Source organism: Podarcis melisellensis (genome assembly GCF_964234715.1).
Source record: "Podarcis melisellensis genome assembly, chromosome: 17".
Classification (NCBI taxonomy): Eukaryota; Metazoa; Chordata; class Lepidosauria; order Squamata; family Lacertidae; genus Podarcis; species Podarcis melisellensis.
Window position 1 is genome coordinate 4,447,235 of NC_138534.1, and position 19,165 is coordinate 4,466,399.

The 19,165-nt window shown below is 48.3% G+C and overlaps 1 protein-coding gene across 3 annotated transcripts in view; it reads right to left on the bottom strand.

The window, feature by feature from the left end:
• LOC309359830 (semaphorin-3F-like) overlaps positions 1-19,165 on the bottom strand; it is a 31,789-nt gene that overhangs the window by 2,098 nt on the left and 10,526 nt on the right. For all 3 annotated transcript variants that reach the window (XM_081894025.1, XM_081894027.1, XM_081894026.1), the window contains exons 3-17: positions 18,303-18,463; positions 17,915-17,977; positions 17,211-17,330; positions 15,695-15,788; positions 14,953-15,072; positions 14,138-14,277; positions 10,789-10,903; positions 9,772-9,841; positions 9,497-9,641; positions 9,000-9,222; positions 8,401-8,489; positions 8,265-8,306; positions 7,854-8,011; positions 6,151-6,218; positions 221-354 (exon numbers count right to left, since the gene is read on the bottom strand). In XM_081894025.1, coding sequence (XP_081750151.1) covers positions 221-354; positions 6,151-6,218; positions 7,854-8,011; positions 8,265-8,306; positions 8,401-8,489; positions 9,000-9,222; positions 9,497-9,641; positions 9,772-9,841; positions 10,789-10,903; positions 14,138-14,277; positions 14,953-15,072; positions 15,695-15,788; positions 17,211-17,330; positions 17,915-17,977; positions 18,303-18,463 — 1,742 coding nt within the window. The remainder of the gene's footprint in view (positions 1-220; positions 355-6,150; positions 6,219-7,853; positions 8,012-8,264; positions 8,307-8,400; positions 8,490-8,999; positions 9,223-9,496; positions 9,642-9,771; positions 9,842-10,788; positions 10,904-14,137; positions 14,278-14,952; positions 15,073-15,694; positions 15,789-17,210; positions 17,331-17,914; positions 17,978-18,302; positions 18,464-19,165) is intronic.

Consider the following 19,165-nt stretch of genomic DNA (forward strand, 5'->3'; position numbering starts at 1 on the left):
CTTTAGAAATTGCACTCTCCGTAAATTCCTGCATCAGCTAGTGTAGCTGCAGTTTTTGTGAGCTGCTCCCAACATTCCTCTAATGTAAGAGATGCTATCAGACTGCTAATTTTTTTTTTAAGACATGTCAGTGTGACTACTCTCCCCCCCCCCAAAAAAGTTTAACATCTCTGCAGTCCACACACTCATAGCTAAAGGCTATTCAGGATGAGGGACTTACCACCTTGCGCTTGTCAGAATTATCAGCTTGCATGAGCCACTTGATGGAGGCATGGGGAGAGCGTGGTTCACACTCTAGGAATACACTTCCGCCTTCTAGTCCATATTGAATCTGCTCATGTAATTGTTGCTCTACTGTTAAAAAAAAAAAGGTTGCAAATAAGTCCAGGATTTGTTGAGTGTTATAACCCCACTGTAATTCTGTATGTTCTGCAAATTTGTCTTGGTTAGCACAGAGGTTTGCTTTTCCAGAATTGTTGCTGCAGAAATAGTTAACTCAAGAATTCAGCAGTCATCACCCATGCCTACACCACATCTGTGTTGCCCAAAGCTTCATCTCTGTTCCATGTAGTAAGAGATAGCAGTAGGAATTCCCCACAGCCTTGGAACTGGGCACCATGACTAAGTACAGCTACCTGCAGCACAGCCAGTTTTAGGCTACACCTACGTTGATTAGAATATAGGCAGTGCTCCTGGAAAGGCAGTAAAATGACAAGCATTACAGTTTAGCACAAAACAGAGCACTTCTGCACCTGTGAGGGAGATGTGCAGACAGGGCCAAATCCTGGTAAGTCTTCAAAAGCAAAGCAATGAGCTCAGTTAATGAGAGGCCCAACCAGACCAGCTTGTTCAATGGTTGGGAATATAAATCACAGGAGGACCAATGCTTTTTTCTGCTAGACATTTCAAAAGTCAACATAATTTCATCCCAGTCTTGTTAAATGAGTGGTGTGGGTTAGGAGCTATGGATCACACCAGTGATGCTTTACTGAACGCCTACAAGCAGTCCTCATTCTCCAGTGCTTCCAACAGATAGGAATGAGTTGTTCAAGAACCTACGAAAAACACAATCCAATGGTGCCTTTGATTTAGATCAGGCATGGGCAAACTTGGCCCTCCAGATGCTTGGGGACTACAACTCCCATCATCCTTAGCTAACAGGACCAGTGGTCAGGGATGATGGGAGTTGTAGTGCCAAAACATCTGGAGGCTGAGTTTGCCTATGCCTGATTTAGATACATCGTAATAAGTCTTCCAATGGAGGATTAGTAAAGCTGCCAACCACCTGGCAAGCAGTAAATACGTTGGGAGATCACACTTTGCTGAATTTGCAATAAATGTGACAGAGCTGAGCAGCCAAGTCAGTCACCAGGAAAAGAGCTAGTGCTGGATTCTGGACCAAAGTGTAAGTAAGGCTCAAGCAGTATTACAAAAATTTAGGAGAGTCTGTCACAACTTCAACAGAGGCTAATCATGAACAAAAAATACCCACCATATCTGTTTAAAAATGTGTTGCTTTGCATGGGGACATATCCTCAACTGCAAAAATCACAAAAATTAAATAAAAACCATAAATTTGCTGCTTTCCTATTGGAGATCAGAAATGCAACGGAGACTAAGTTTGCCTACCACATTTCAGCCCACCTTCCTTTTAGTTTGACTCCATTTTGTATCCTGTATCTTCTGGGCCATCAAAAATACCTTTCATTCCCCTCTCCAACTTTTCTACTTTCTGGAGGACAAGAGGAATGACAACCATTACCAATGATACCACACCTCACAACGCAGGAAGACTGCCAAAATTGCCAAATTAATGTAGAAAAGTCCAGGAACAGGGATGTACAGAGTTAGCTCTTAGGAAGTGTTCACTGCCAATTTGAGATAAGGGAATGCCTTCATTGTGGAACTGATGTAACATCTTTTTAGTATACCCAAGATAAAACATTCTGCATCTGAATAGGCGTATGACAAAAAAAAACACTCTTGCAGCCAGAAGCAGCAGGCAAGCAACACTTAGAAATCCCTGATATCCAAGAATTTAATAGAAGAATTTAACCTTCAGATAAGCTGTGAATAGCAAGAAGTACTAGCGCACACACCCTGCTTTGATAGCTGAGATTCCTGTGATCCTCAAACCTACCAAGCTTGAGATGATCCTGCAGTACAGTTGACAAAGCAGAAACTGGATGTTCACAATCTCAGCCCCACTCAAGCGCCAGCTAAGGCAGGAAAGCGAGCAAAGCTGGAAACACCACTTCAGCAAAACTGTGTATGATTACATCTTGACCGTCCTGACCTGGCTTAAAAGTTAGATTGCTTTGCCACAATTTGCATAAGATTTGGCCCAGAAGACTGCTTAAAGGGGCAGGCTAGTGATAAAGAAACATTCTCCAGGGAAAGTACAAAACAACTTTAAAATTAAGCTTTGCATACCATTTCTCCCGTTGATGAAACTGTCAGCCACTGAGTTAGCAACTAACACATCCTGACCATGACTGATATCACAGCCAAATCCTCTCAGAGCTGGCCTAGAGGTGCAAAATCCCACACTACAAGAGGGATAGGGAACCTATGGTCCTCTGGATGTTGCAGCACTAAAACTCCCATTATCCCTGGCTCCCATTATTGGCTCTGCTGTCTGGGACTGATGGGGGTTAGAGTCCAACAACATTTGGAGGACCACAGTTCCTCCATTCCTATTCCTTGAGAAGGCCTTGCCCATTGCGACAGTTTCCACACTCCAAAAGCAAAGTACACCAAAAATGACCACTGTATCTAAGGAAGGAGGCTTGAGTCCATCAAAGCTTGTGCCATAATAAAGTATTTTTCCTTGTTGTTGTTTAGTCGTTTAGTCGTGTCCGACTCTTCGTGACCCCCTGGACCAGAGCACGCCAGGCACCTCTGTCCTCCACTTCCTCCCGCAGTTCGGTCAAACTCATGCTGGTAGCTTCAAGAACACTATCCAACCATTTGTCCTCTGTCGTCCCCTTCTCCTTGTGCCCTCCATCTTTCCCAACATCAGGGTCTACTCCAGGGAGTCTTCTCTTCTCATGAGGTGGCCAAAGTACTGGAGCCTCAGCTTCACGATCTGTCCTTCCAGTGAGCACTCAGGGCTGATTTCCTTCAGAATGGAGTGGTTTGATCTTGCAGTCCATGGGACTCTCAAGAGTCTCCTTAAGCACCATAATTTCTCTTTAAGGTGCCACAAAACGTTTGTTGTCTTTGCTGAAACAGACTAAGACAGTTGTATTTCTGGAAACACTAACATGAAGACAGGCATCAGTCAAGATAACCTTTGCATCTCACATTCTTCCACCAATGTTTTCACTCGGAGGCAGGCAATCATCTCAGGCAACAAGCTGCTCTGATGAGCCAGCACCAGCGAAGCACACGGGAACGCCATTTACCTTCCTGCTATAAAGCGGTACCTATTTATCTACTTGCACTTAAGAGTGCTTTCGAACTGCTAGGTGGGCAGGAGCTGGGACCGAACGATGGGAGCTCACCCAGCCGCGGGGATTCGAACCACCGACCATATGATCGGCAAGTCCTAGGCGCTGAGGTTTTACCCACAGCACCACCTGCGTCCCTTTGCTAGTGCTAAGTTTGTTTCAATTTCAGCCCCAATCTGTTTGTGTGTGAGGAGCAGGGGACACCATCTTGTTCTTTGCCCCAGGAACCAAAACATCTTGGGCCAGCCTTAGACAAATTCCTTTGGAAAAAGTAAATAAATTGCAAGAATCTTGGTCAGAAGCTGCCACTGATAACAGTAAGAAAGGAAATGACTTGGCAAGCGCTTCTACTCAGTAGGCTTTTAGTAAGCCTTCCTGACGATAAGCCTTAATAGTGTCAGGCCACCCTAAAATCCTTAGGAGGATTTGTCTGGAGGGAAGGAGGCAGAGTACACCTAAGTAGCAATGAGGTCACTAGGATAGAGCGGCATACAGTCCTAATTGAACCCACTTCAGCAGAGCACAGTGCTCAAAGAGGTGCAGAAAAAGATAACCTCACATGATCAAGGGGTTAAAGCATCATCACTGCAAGCCTAAAGTGTCTGATGCCTTCGTGGCTTACAGTGCAGGAGGACAACTAAGGGAACCACAGCAGAAGTTCATAAAATTATGCATGTTGTAGGTAGAGAGGTTTTTCTCCCTCTGTCATCACATTAGGCCACCCAATGGAATTCATGGGCAGCAGATCCCCGGACAGATAAAAATAAGCAATTTTTTTTGCAACCAGTGCATCATTGGTTTATGAAATTCACTGCCTCACAACAAGGTGAAGGCCATTGTCTAATCCTCCTTTAAAGTCATTTATGCCAAAGTCACAGAGGATGTAGCTATTAGCCATGAGGTCTATATGGAACACCCACTTTCAGAGGCTGAATTTCAACTACTGTGGGGCAAGCAGCGGAGCTGTGTTGGCATCATGCTCTGTTTGCCAGGAGCATCTGACTGGGATGCCAGACTTAGGCGGACCTTTGTTCTGAAGCAGCAGGGCTCTTCTTACACTTCTATAAGATTTCCGTGGCCTCAAGGGTCTTTAACAAAGAAATTGAGCATAATATTCAAAATAAACAATTAAAAAACAAGACTCTAAAAGGATCTCCCATCTTTCACCTTTGTCACCAAAAGGATGAAACAGAAACACAGGTTTGGAGCACCTTGTAACTTTATTAGAGAGCAAGACTCTCTTTCAGAACCAGCATACACAACCCATCACAGGTGGCATTTCTTCTGGTAACTCGCAGCAGTTCTTGTGGGGGAACCCATCTTGCCATTGTGCAAGAATTACTCTTCCATTACAGGAGTATCATGCATAGGGGTAGTAATGTTTATGTCTCTTTTTCATTCCCCCATGGCCAACCTTCTGGAGTCTTGTTGGTTGGCAGTGCTGCCAACCAACTGCTGGTGGTTGTCAGTGACAGAGGCCAAAGGGGGTGGAGATGCTTACTTTTGCCAATGGACTACATTCCAGCCAGCCAAAAGACGAGATTTCTACCTCCACCCGACCTCTCTCCATACTTTATCTGAGCAAACAAGAGTTCTCACGCTCCAAGGACACGTTCCCACCAGGCAAAAGCACAAAAGGGGTATCAAAAGTGGCCTGGGAAGACTCCTGAAGGCCAGGTAGAGATATTAGGAGGGCTTTGTGCCAACTTACACAAATGCTTCCCATGGGTGGAGATCACATTGCTTGCCCATGCCACCTTTCCCTGCACAACCCCAGTGCTGGCTCTTAGCATTATTCCACTCCCCATTCCTAATCCACTAGAAGGTCATTGTGCTCTCCTTTTGAAGATCCTGGCACCCATCTCCCCTGCACTAGTAAATCCTCAAATGGTCAATTCAGTTCATTTCCCACCCCCACAAATCTCTAATCTAGATCGTCCTCTGACACTCAATGTAGAGAAGAAATACCTTCAAATTTATCTTCTAAATCCTCATTATGTTTAACACAGCATATGCAATCCTCCCCTTCTAATTTGGAATTACATTACTTTTAGGGGGAAAGGCAGCTGCCTTTTACCCGGTCAGAATATTTATCCATCCAGCTCAGTATAGTACTCTGACTGGCCACAGCTATCCAGGGTTTCAGCCAAGAGTCTTGCCCATCACTTGCTAAACCAACCCTTCTTTAAAAAAAGCTGTAGATGCCAGGGATTGATTCTGACACCTTCTGTATTCATCCTATGTGCTATGGCCTCTTCATTCAGCAACAGAGCTGGCTTTTATAAAGCCAGGAGTTGCTGCAGCAGCCAAACCACACAGAGTTTTCTCTCAACCTTTATTACATTACCTCCTTGCAGAAGCAGTGAATTTGTTTTTCTTTTGAGAGTGCTGAGCAGGCATGTCCTGGTCTGAGCAGCTGAGATAACCCTTTCCTCCTGTGGCAATTAGAAACTGAGCTTGCCTCTGCCTTTTGATCCCCAGAGGAGCCGGACTTCCCATTCCACGCAGCCCTCCCGAGACTTGCCAAATTTTGTCAACATTTGCGTTAAGGGAAACGGCACATTTGTTGGCAAGCACTTCTTCACACAGCACACAGTTGGACTATGGACTATGGATCTCCATCAGCTTGGATGGCTTTAAAAAAAGGATTAGACAAACTCTTGGAGAATAAGGCTGGGATGGTGCTGTGAAAACTTACCTTTGGCATTAAAACCCCGGCACTGCCGCAGAGGGTCACCATGTTTTATGTCCTGACGGCGACTCCTCCTAAATGAGAGGGAAGAGGTCAAACTCATTCCCTTTTCCAACCCAGGAGACTTCCTTTTGAGCAGCTAAAGGAAATTAGTAAACACCGACCAACCATAATCATGATGCTAGGTAAAGGTAAAGGGACCCCTGACCATTAGGTCCTGTCGTGGCCAACTCTGGGGTTCATCTCACTTTATTGGCCGAAGGAGTCGGCGTACAGCTTCCGGGTCACGTGGCCAGCATGACTAAGCCGCTTCTGGCAAACCAGAGCAGCGCACGGAAACATCGTTTACCTTCCTGCCAGAGTGGTACCTATTTATCTACTTGCACTTTGATGTGCTTTCAAACTGCTAGGTTGGCAGGAGCAGGGACCAAGCAACGGGAGCTCACCCCATCGCGGGGATTCAAACCGCCGGCCTTCTGATCGGCAAGCCCTAGGCTCTGTGGTTTAGCCCACACCACCACCCACGACCCATCAATCATTGTGCTTATTATTTTTCTGTTTAACAGCCAGGGATGGAGCACCTGTGGCCCTCCAGATGCTGTTGCACTACAACTCCCATCATCCCTGACCATTGGCCATGCTGACCAGGGCTGATGGGAGTTGGAGTCCAACAGCATCTGGAGGGCCACAGATGCCCCATCCCTGATTTAACCGACTCATCCTGCCTTCCTTCAGTTTAGTGCTTCAAGGCTGCTTCTATTTGAACAAAATAGTTTTCAGTCCAATTTCCACATGCAGACCCTCCTCTTAGAACAAGCTGCCTTGCTCTCTGCGCTTTGTCCACACTGGAGAGACACACCACAGGCAAACAGGGCAAGGCAGGGAGGGGAGGAAATCTCAGTACTGGTGGCAGCAGCGGGGCTGGGGAAGCCGACTCGGAGCAGCCACCGCCCAGACCAATCTGAGAGTGGAGGAGAGAACCGCCAGGCCAGGGATACTCCTGCCACAGCCACAGTCATACATTACAGTGGTACCTCTAGTTAAGAACTTAATTTGTTCTGAAGGTCTATTCTTAACCTGAAACTGTTCTTAACTGTTCTTAACTCACTTTAGCTAATGGGGCCTCCCACTGCCACCGTGCCGCCACCACACAATTTCTGTTCTCATCCAGAAGCAAAGTTCTTAACCCAAGATACTATTTCTGGGTTAGCGGAGTCTGTAACCTGAAGCGTATGTAACCCGAGGTACCACTGTACTTTTGCTCAGGCATCAGACCTGATGGCAGTAAATAGCCCTCATAGGAGTGGGCTTGGAGAAACTGACGCTTTCTCTTTCCCTTGCCAGTGGTGTTTTTGGGTCCCTCTGCCAGAGCAAAGAGCAAGCCCTACCCCTGGAATGGAATTCTCTCCCACAAGATGTAGTGATGGTCACCGCCGACATGGATGGCTTTAAAAGAGGATTAGACAAATCCATGGAGTGGCTGCTAGCCTTGATGTGCTACCTCCACTGGCAGAGGAAGCATGTCTGTGAATTGCTGGGGTCCGGCTTGGGGTCTCCCCACAGGCACACGGTTGGCCATTGTGAGAACAGAACGCTCAACTCAATGGACCACTGGCTTGATCCAACCTCCAGGCTCTCCTTACATCCACGCTTTCCTCCCTCCTTCCCACGGCATTTGCGTTCCCAACGTAGCACTCTCAGGATGTTACCTTTTGGCTGTGTGGCTGTAGCGTGTGCAGCGCTGCCCATCCCAAGCGCAATAGGGATCCCTGGCCAGGCAGCAATCGGCACAAGCTTCACCGTATTCACGGCACCGATGGAGGCTCAGCTGGGAGACCCCCACGTCTGAGGAGGCGTACAGCTGTTGCTGCAGAGCAGAGAGGAGAGAGCATGGGAACCTGGATTTCTCCTCTTGTTGCCAGACCACCCGCTTGCCTCCTACAAGACGAAGCCAAGGGTCCTGGTCTTCAGCCTCTGCGTAACAGCAGCAGAACCCTAACCTCATAGTTGAAGGACTAAGCTCACAAGGTCCTTCAGGTACCTGCACCCCTGTCAGAGCAGCGACCCAGAGTGCTCATCTCCTACTTTGCTCCTCAGCAACAGGTACCTCAACCACCTACCCGTTTAGAGGATATCCACAGGGTCTTCACAGGTGCTCGAGCCTGTAGGACAAAAAGAGGAGAGGCCAAAGTTGAGAAGGGCAGAGACGGCGGCAGTGTTAGGGCAGCAACGATAGGGAGCCACGTGTTCACTCACCCTGAACACTTCCACCTCCTCCAGGGTCAGCTCTTCCAAGTTGCCCTGTTCCTTCGGCAGCACAATCACCTTCTGCACTGTGCCCTGGTCTGGAGGAAGAAGACCCAGACATCTTCCTTCAGAAGCTATGGAGGACATTTTACTCCAGTTCTTCAAATAGTTGAACTGGTTGCTTGTGGACGGTATTTAGGGACAACTTCAAAGGTGTTGGTGTTTACCTTCAAAACCCTACGCTAGGGATGGGGAACCTGTGTAGCTCTTTAGATGTTGTGGGACTCCAACTCTCTCAGCCCCAAGCAGCACGGTCAGAGATGATGGGAGTTGTAGTCTGAGAACATCTGGAGAGTCACAGTTTTCCCATTCAGCCGGGGAAATTAAGAAAAAGAGAGAAGTCACTCAGGTCACAGCTGGGAATTCAGTGGTATTCAATATGCACTTGAAGCACCTATTAGCACCTTTAACAAGAACAGGTCAAGTGGTGAGTTTTCTAGGTGACTTCCACCACAGCCTGACTGATGGGGGCGGTGGCTGAAGAGTGACAATGTCAGAAAGCATCCCTAGCTAAGCACTCTCCAGCAACTCTAGCACCCATTACTTACCTGTCCCAAGAAAGAGAACCTCATAGCGCCCGTCCACTGCATCCACTAGGTCCACGGCCAAGGTGGTGAAGCTGTAAGGCACATTGGTCCTCACAAGCAGGGGGCGGCGCTGCAGTGGGTAAACAGCATTGTACATCAGAGGGTGGGCACGCACAAACGTCACCAGCTCGTCCGAAAATTCGCGTGTGGAGCGGAGTCCTGGGGTGAAGGTTCCTCCTGGGCACTGAGAAAGAGAACCAGGTAGTAGAATCAGAGTCTTGGCCAGGGTGGGAGGAACTGTAGGGGTCCAGCTTTCCTCACCCTACCCTGCTAATCTTCTTTGTACCCATAATGCAAAGGAAACACACAATTGAGTGTAAAGCAGGCGAGGGGGTAAATATAAGGAAGAAATTGCAAGGAGCTTAGGGGAAATGGAAGGAGAAAAGGGAGGCAGACAGTGAAATCCAGGCGCTGAGGGGACTAACACATTAGGAGAGGGAGAGGCCTTGGTGACTCACAGCTCCAGGGCGAGGGTAGGGCACCCGTCCCGTGTAAGGGCCCCACTGGTAGTTGTGTCCCTCCTTGTGGGCAAAGGGCCCATTGAAGACTGTGCGAATGTCGGCCATGGAGTAGACGCAGACTGCAGAGCCACGGAACACGGACCTGGGGAAGGGAGAAGGGAGAAGGGAGAAGGGAGAAAGGGGCACACACCTGTGTGAGGCCCAAGGCCTGCTGAGCAGGCTAAGCCCCAACACTGAAGCCCGGCTGTCCCCACCACGGGGCGCTCACTCACCCCAATGAGGAGAACACCCCATAGAGCAGAGGGTGCTTCTCGTCCTGAGTCGGCAGCAGGAAAACGTCACCTGGAAGAGGGAAACAAAGAGGCAGAGCTTCTTGAGGGAGGTGGGTAGGTTGTGCGTGAAAGATTGCCAGTCCCCATCTAGCCTATGGCCAACCCCCTGCATCAGGTGTGACAACTTGAATAAAATATTTGGGGGAGGGGGGTAAGCTCTGCCCTGCATAATCAATCACAAGACGCACACACACCATTTGAATGGCAATGCTCATCAACTTTAGGGGGGCAGCCTCAGCCCCTAGAAGTTGGTGCCTATACCTTGCATGCATCTCCCAATTGCATCTGTGCTGTGGCTTAGGGGGACATACTGAAGCAAATGGCAGTGAACAAGTGGCATGGCAAGGGGTTGGATTAGATGATCCCCAGATCCCTTCCAACTGTCTAATTCTATGATTCTATGAACACACATGGAAATCCAAGGGTTCCTTCCAAAGGGTCATAGGAATGGATCAAGTCCAGAGAAATAGGTTGCTTACATCGGAGATGGGATTGATGGGAGTTGGGAATCCACAGGATCCCCATTCTTGGCTACACAGTGAATTTAGGGAGATCTACAAATGGCCAAACGAAGAAAAGCATTGTTCATCCCAATGGCCACTGGAATACACAGGGCTGGGGTCTTCCACCTTGACCTGGAATGCTAAGAACAATAAGCATCTTGGCAGATGACTTTTGGAATGGCCTCAAAAACCCCTTGAAGTCGGCAGAGCCAAGATATTTCAATGGCCACTCTCTGGTTACGCCTGGCTTTAAGTCATTCAAGCTAATTCTTTCTCCAGAGCTTAGGGTGCAATTCTGTCTCCTGACCCTCTGCACACACAGAGACAATCACTAAGCCTCAGGTTTCTGCACCAAGGGTGGAACCTGAAATCCTTATGGCCTTAACCTCCCCCCGCCAACATAAATCATTTCTGTCCTGCCAAAACAAAATCCCTCTCCAAAACAGCAGCTCACGGAGCTCATCAAAGAAAGTCTCCACGCCGTCCTCTCCAATCACCGAGCAGACAAGCCGAGCTTTAAGGAAAGTCGTCCACTTGTTCACCAAAGAGCGCTGCCCGCCATCATCATTCTGAAAAGGCAAATGTACCAGGGTCTGTCAGCTAATCCCTACAGTGGCCAAAGCGAATCACATGCTTGGTCTCTGAGTGCACAGCTTTTCTTGCAGAAATAGACAGCATGTAGAGCCCAGTCTGGATTAGGATATTGGGGGGGGGGCTTTAGTTCTCCCCCGCCACCAGTATGCTCCCATTCTGGAAAAGAGGGTGATGTACTTGCAATCTGCACTGGATCAGGGGGAAGCTTTCATTCACCCCTGAAGAACAATAGATTCAGCAGCCACCTCTGGGCTGGAAGATGAAGAAAGCCATTGTTTGTACTGGGACCTCTTGCCTTAACACCAACATGCAAGCAAGAATCAGAAAGCTTTTTTAAAAAAATTAGAACATGGAGGGCATGGAATAGGACATGATAGGAAAGTTTTATCACAGAGGAGCAGAGAAAGCCAAACAGAGACCTTAGGATTTGGAGATCTAAGAGCAGCAGGAGACTCTTAGTTGATTCAATTAGGGGGTGGATCAAAATTCTCTAACCCAGGGATGGGCAGGCTTCAGGCTTGAAATATTTAACTGTATCTTTTTTTTAACCAAAACATCAAGGTCCACCCATCAGAGCAGTGTGCAAAATAGTGGCTGGTGGGTGGGGCGGGGGAACACAGAAATAAGGAACAGGGTACCCTCTGAAACCTTTGCTGATCCACTGCAAATCAGCCAGAGATCTATCAACAGTGCTTGGTCTTTCTGTCTACCCCTGCACTAACTCTTTCAGCAATAGCACGGTTACCCATAGAGAAGACAGTTGGGTCAGCACTAATTTCCAGAGGAGAGCTCTTCACAATCAACTTTAATTGTGTGACCTGAATTTGCTGGTATCTGAAGTGGCACCATTTCAAGATCTACACAGTTAAAAGAATCAGAAACTATGGTGGACCTTGGAAAGTGAAGGACTCTCCTTCCTTGGAGGTTTTTAAACAGAGGTTGGGTGGGCATCTGTCAGGGATTCTTTAGTTGCGATTCCTGCATTGCAGGAGGTTGAACTAGATTCTCCTTGGTCCCAACAATTCTATGGTGCTATAAATATATGGCCCCACCACCCACTCACAGCACACTCTGGAAAAACTTAGAGGTTACAAAAAGAAAGCACATGGGTCTGGCCTACTTTTCTTTGAACCATACCTTGATTATTGAAAAATAAGGAAGAAAAGTTAAAAAATAAAAATGAACTGGCCAAAGGGACAAGAGTAAGTAAAAGGAATGCCAGGAAACCGGGAATTATGTTCACATGTGGTGGGGGTGTAAATATGTACAGTTTTTTGGGCAAAGGGTGTTAAGGAGATAACAGAAATCACTGGGTAAAAGCTGACCGAAAGTCCAAAGGTAGCATTATTATCAATTTATGACGGGGTGGAAAGTTCGCAGGCTATGAAGGACTTGCTCACAAATTTATTGACAGCTGCACAAGGAAGTGGAAGGGGCAAGGTGAATATAAAATGGAAGAATGGTATAAAGAGGTGTGGGATATAGCTATTAATGATAAATTAACATGTGCTATTGAGGTAAGACAGGGAATATGCAAGAGAAATGATTTTGAGGAGATATGGAAGGGGTTTGTAGAATTTGTACTGTTAAAATGGAAAGGGGTCAAACCATCGCAAGAGAGGTGTTGAAATTTTGGGAAGTTGGATAGCTACAATGGAATGGTCTTGTGGGTGGGGTGCACATTTTTATTCTTTATTTATTATTATTACTTTGTCAAAATAAATAATAAAATAATTTTTTGATAAGGATGTGGGGTAATCTGTTCAGGCATCCTTTATTATGTGCTGCTGGGCAAATCATTAGGCTAAGTAAAACAGGTTCCCCCCACGCTGGGTAGGGTTCTGTACTTAATGTAATTGAGAGCATTTCAGACCTGAACAACAGTTTGAACTCTCATGAATGTCCTGTAACTCAGAATGTAGTGGCTCTTCCCTAATCACATGACAGGGTATCAGTGGCCATGTGTTCAGTTGTCAGGGAAATTTAAAATATTAATCACACACAACCTACCAGGAAGTTCCCTGCACAAGCCACAATGAAAGGATGAGGGAATCTGGGCTCTTTTCCAAGCTCCCATGAATTTCAATAGGGATTTTGCAAGAAAACATTTGAGTTAGTTGTGGTCACAGCCTGTGCACAACGAAGACCAGAATGGCTGTGCATATACCTACACCTTCCACAGGCTCGCTATGGTGCACAGATATGCCACAACTGGCATAGGACCAGCGTGCTTGCTTGCGTGTCTGCATCTCTGTGTGCTTGTGGAAGTGCAGAGAGTAATGTGGAAGTGGGGAGCGTTCCTGTTCAGGGTTCCAGCCCGCCAATAGTGCTCTCTTCCACAACACACCATCACCCAACAACAACAGACACTGAGTGTTCATTGGGCTGTTAGCTTTTCTGTGTTGGTTTCTTCATTGACACACAAACACATGCCCGGCCAAAGATAGCCTGCACTTCTGTAAACTCTGAGGTTCTCCCAAGCATGCTGACACCTCCCTTTTATTCCTCAGTTGCCTAATTTGGTGCTGTAATCCTGCTGACACTCAATAGCAGAGTTCACTAGCTGAAAGGGAGTGATATGGCCCAAAGCAGATCCCTGCTGGAACAGACCAATGACAGTTCTAGTCCATTATCCTGTTCCTTGGGGAGTTTACAAGCAAGGCATCAGGCAGCTCCTGCTAGATTTTCCCAACAGCAGCATCTGCTATACTGCCTCTGAATTCCCAGAGTACAGTAAAGCATTGTCTGGTTATTAAATCCAACACACTGTATGGTAGCCAACTAATTCATCTTGTAAGTGTGTGGATTACCACTAGCACAACAGGACTCCCTCCCCATCTCCTCCCCCTACACGTGCCCCAAAATTTGCTCCAGGGGGTTGGAGGAACCCTAGAAGAAATTTAGATGTATTCAAAGGTAGGATGGGGGGAAGTCCCATTGAGCAAGCAGTAATCCTAAGGCTGGTGGGACCTTGACTTAGCTACACTTAAGGCAGCCCAGAATTTGGAACCCTTTTCTAGGATCTCCAGGTGCAATTTTAGCTCTACAGGAGCGGGGACACAGCCATCGCCACCAGCAAAACACACGCTCACACACCCCTCAGGCGGCAGCCCCCGGCCTGCTCCATCTTTCTCAGCCTGGTTCCCCATGCCTCAAGCCAAAACTCAACCGTGTGGGTGGGTGTCTCCCCCACTCCAAGCGTCGCTCACCAGGCAAACCCGTCCCACCCGAGCGAGCACAGCAGGCCCCACGGCACCCTCAAGCGCTTTCTCACGGAAAAAGAAGTAGAGCTTGTCATCGTTGTGGTCGGAGCTGTCGGGGATGACGTGGGCGTGGAGGAAGACAGGGTCTGGTGGGGAGGGGAAAAGTGCCGTTACCTTGGTCCGCCACTAGGCAGCACAAGCAAACACTTTAGCCCAGTGGCTGCCAACCTTTGGCGGCAAGCGTGCCACAACAAGCCAAGTACAACATCTAGGAAATTTTCTACACTTTAGTCCAGGCTTCCTCAGCCTCGGCCCTTCAGATGTTTTGAGACTACAATTCCCATCATCCCTGACCACTGGTCTTGCTAGCTAGGGATCATGGGAGTTGTAGGCCAAAAACATCTGGAGGGCCGAGGTTGAGGAAGCCTGCTTTAGTCTGTACTGTAACACATATTCTTATGCATTGGGGTAATGCTCTTTGTGCACTCAGCTTTAAGGTTTTTTTTAATGCCATGAATCACTTTAACTCACTTTTGTGAAAAAAGTGACAAATGAACACAAATAATAATGAAGATGAGGACGGGCGTAAGTCTGCTGAGCTGAGTGGCAGGCAGCAGCCTAACAGAGAAGCAGGCTGGGCTGCAGGTTTCGCCTCTATGGCACTGCCAAGTCCAAGGCTCTCCAGGTGTGCCGCAACACACACCTTGCTACCTGTGCCACTCACACCACAGGAGGTGAGCCATAATTCTCTCCATTATCCACAGTGTGCTATCCCAGCACTCATCCCCACCCACTTCTGGCTACCTCCATCAGCCTCATACCATAGAGCCAGCGGGAATCATGTTGCTCGGTGCGCACAGCCGGTCGAGGCCCCATCGTTCGGAACACAGCAGCATCAGTGCCCATGAAATCCACATGAACTCCAGCATACAGTGTGTTATCTGGGGAGAGGAGAACGGTGGAAGAGGCACATGACAGCATTAGTCGAATAGACACAGAGACACATGTAGACATATAGCCAATGCAAACCTGAAGGAAAGGGAACTGGGTACATGAGCGTAGACCTTTGGTCCATCTGCTCCAGTATTGTCTGCTTTAACTGAGAAACAGAAATCCAGAACATTAGGCATAGGTGTCCTAACCCTCTTTTTGAATCTCCTTTCAACTGTGGTTAAACATGGGACCTTATACTTCCAAAATATGTGCTCTGAAACTAAGTTATGGGCCCTCAGCAGCTTCTTGTTCCCTGCCAATCAGCTGTTTAGCGCTAACTGGCTGCTTAGCTAATGCAGCATGTCTAGTAAATGCAAGAGCAAGACAAGTCATCAAACAATGGTGGCTGTAAACACACAATGACAAGGTCTCTGGCTCAATTGGGCAACCTGTGGCCATTTATATGCTGACAAGCAAGATGGATCACACTCATCTAGAGCTCTCTTGTAAGAAAAACAAGAGTTAAAAGACAAATACATGTATATGCACAGCACTACTGGTACTTGATAGAGATATCTGGTAGCAGGGTTGCATCCAGGGACACGTGCAAACTCACTCAAAGTCACTTACTGACAAGCACAGCCGTGCTGTGCTGCCGGGGGTCATATGGGCACTTGCCCTTCCCGGGCTCCAGTGAACGAGGCACCATGCGGAAAAGGTACTCCTTTGAAGGGATGAAAAAAGAAGAGAGTATGAATATTAGCATGGAAACCTACCTTGAACACCTAACCTAAAGCCCAGCTCATTTCCAAAACTGTGGAGGGACAAAATCCCACTCTTGACCTGCTCTCCTTTTCAGAAGTACCCTCTCTCTTCAGAAGCTCACACAGGTAACTGCCTTAAACTAAGGCTGTGTACTCACTAAAGCACATCTGTAGAACATTCTTTCCCTCAAAGAATTCTGGGCACTGTAGTTCACCCCTCACAGAGTTACAACGCCCAACAATCCTGAGCAAACTATAGAACCCAGAATGTTTTTAACGGTATAGGATGTATGCAGCGTACATTTGTCTAGCGAACTATTGGTCCCGCTAACTTGGAAGGCTTTAAAAGAGAATCTGACAAATTCATGGCGGAGATGGCTATCAATGGCTCTTGGCCATGACGGCTATGTTCTGTCTCCACAGCTGGAGGCATCAATGTTTCTCAACTCCAGTGGCAGGAAACTATGGGAGGGGATGGTGCTCTTGTGTTCAAATCCCACTTGCAGGTTTCCCACATGTATCTGGTTGGCCACTGGGAGAACAGGAAGGTTGACTAGATGGGTCATGTGCCTGATCCAGCAGGCTCTTCTTGTGTTCTAACTCACTATGGTCAACAACAGGGAAACCTGTGGGTCTCTAGATGCTGTTGGCTGCCAACACCCATCAGTCTCATCCATGTCCAATGATCAGGGATCATAAGAGCTGTAGCCCAGCTGTATCTGTGGGGCCATAGGTTGCCCACACCTGAGTTACATTGACTCAGTTACATTGGGCAACCAAAATGGTCAAAGGCCTGGAAACGATGCCTTATGAGGAATGGCTAAGGGAGCTGGGCATGTTTAGCCTGGAGAAGAGGAGGTTAAGGGGTGATATGATAGCCATGTTCCAATATATAAAAGGATGTCACATAGAGGAGGGAGAAAGGTTGTTTTCTGCTGCTCCAGAGAAGCGGACATGGAGCAATGGATCCAAACTACAAGAAAGAAGATTCCACCTCAACATTAGGAAGAACTTCCTGACAGTAAGAGCTGTTCGACAGTGGAATTTGCTGCCAAGGAGTGTGGTGGAGTCTCCTTCTTTGGAGGTCTTTTAGCAGAGGCTTGACAACCATATGTCGGGAGTGCTCTGATGGTGTTTCCTGCTTGGCAGGGGGTTGGACTCGATGGCCCTTGTGGTCTCTTCCAACTCTATGATTCTATGATTCCATGATTCTATGATTCTATGACTGGCAGTGGCACTCCAGGGTTTCCGACTGGGATCCTTCCCAACTCTGCCTGGAGATGCCAAGGATTGAACCTGGGCCTTTGGGCATACAAATAATGTCTCTACCACTGAGCTGTGGCTCTCCTCCCAGCGGGAAGCAATCCAGGTTCTCTGCTTACTTCAGAGCGCCAGCCACGGTTGACGAGGGCACAGACTGGGTGGTAGGCCCCTGTTCCACACACGTACAGGTGAGTGCGGTTCAATGGCTGCATAAGCCGGACGTAGTTGAAACATTCACCCTGGAGGGTAAAGAGGAAACAGGGCATGAGCTGGCAAACATCCTCCTGGCAGCCAGACACTGGCTCAAACCCCATTTTCTCACCCTGTCCCTTCCCCAAAAAATATAGAGGAAGGGGAGCTGACCTCTGGTGGGGGGCATTGCTCAGAGATTAACTTTCAGATTGGGTAGTGTTGTTAGAAACACAACAGCTCAGAAACAGGCTATGCAGGATCAATGGATAGCAAAGATGCTGTCATGGAGGTAACAGCTTTGTTTGCTTTTTGGGGGGTAATATTGTTCTTAGAGGTACACAAGAAAACCCAGGAGTATTGCCTGAATGCACATCATCTTGTTGAAGGTAAGCAATTCTGGGCCTGGGAGCCACATGCATGCCTCCTCAGGTTCCACAATGGAAGAAAAGCAGGATATAAATGTAAGAAACTAAAATAAGGAGTCAGATGGATTCAGGGACAGCCATAGCCACATTGACAAATGGTCTTTCCACAGGGATTTGGGGCATTTAGACCAAAAAACCCACTAGCTGTTGTGAGGTGATACCCAGGGTGATAATAAGAGAGCGATGGAGCAGCAACTACGACTCACCCTCTGCCCCTTCCCTGCCAGGCGACACTCATTCTGGTGGCTGGGAAGTGCTGGCCAATGAATCTGTGCAGAGAGAGACAGAGAGAGATGAACAGGATGAGGATTGGCTTTGAGAGACTGGAGGTATTTCTCCCTCCATGCCAGGCCTTCACGCACTTGCAGTTAGCTGCCTTCTGAAGCTTGGCCAAGAATCCAGGGTGCCCATCTCCCTGGCTGCCTCTGCTCCAGCCGATCCCATGTTCTTCTTCACCTCCTCCACCAACCAAACCCAGCCTTTTCTGGACGCATCCAACGGACCACAGCCCAACCCCATAAATGCTGGGCAATGTGGCCCCTTTCGTTCTGACCAAGCGTGGCTCTCCTTGAGGCCCTCTGCAGCAGAGCTTACAATGAGTGGCTCCTTGTTGATATTGTGAAGATCCAAGGCCACCAGGAAGTCTCGTGCCCCCAGGTAGAGCCGCTCCTGGTCTTGGTCCATCAGCAGGATCCGATAATCGCTTGTGTTGAAGGAAAAGCTGAAGGGGCGGGCAGTGCGTGTCTCCAGGAGTTCTGGGGAGAGACATCCTCGGAGTCAAGTGTCAGTCCCACAAGCCAGCCCACTCCCTCAGCCCACTGGCCTCCAAAAGGAGGGTAAGTCTCAAGCGTCCTCATCCCCCTTCTTTCTTGCTGCCTTCCCCATAGAATGGGCAGCAGTGGGAGCAAGCTAATCTATGTGATCCCTGGTCTGGGCTCAGGCCGAGCTGAGCTGAGCTCAGGGGGTATTTTGGTCCCATGAAGTGGCTAAGGCGGAGCCGACGTGGGTGGTGGGGGGAGGGCGATCAGCGGCTGGTACAGCAAAGAGCCTAAATCCCCCAGCAATCCCCCTGGCCACATTCCAGAGGCGAAGATCAGAGAGTGGCCTGGTGAGCTTCCCACCTGCGGTGACCTTGGGGATGTGGCCAGAGGACAACCAGCCTCTTTGCCCAGCTACTTTCTGCAGCCAAGTCTGGGCAAGAATTCAGAGACCAGGGACAGAAATTGGCCTAATCCCTGTGGACAAGTGGGCAGAAGAGCAGATTTCCGGGGAGCTCAGAGAGGGAGACAGGTGGGGAGCGGGGAGGGAAAGGAGCCTGAGTGGGATGAGGAATTAAAATGAAAGGAACAAAAGTAAGTGCAGGAGCAGGACTCCAGGGCCCTCTCCTCTGTTCCTTCTGCTCCGATTCAGCCTACCGACTGAGTCTGAACGCCGGAGACAGAACCCGGAGAACCTGG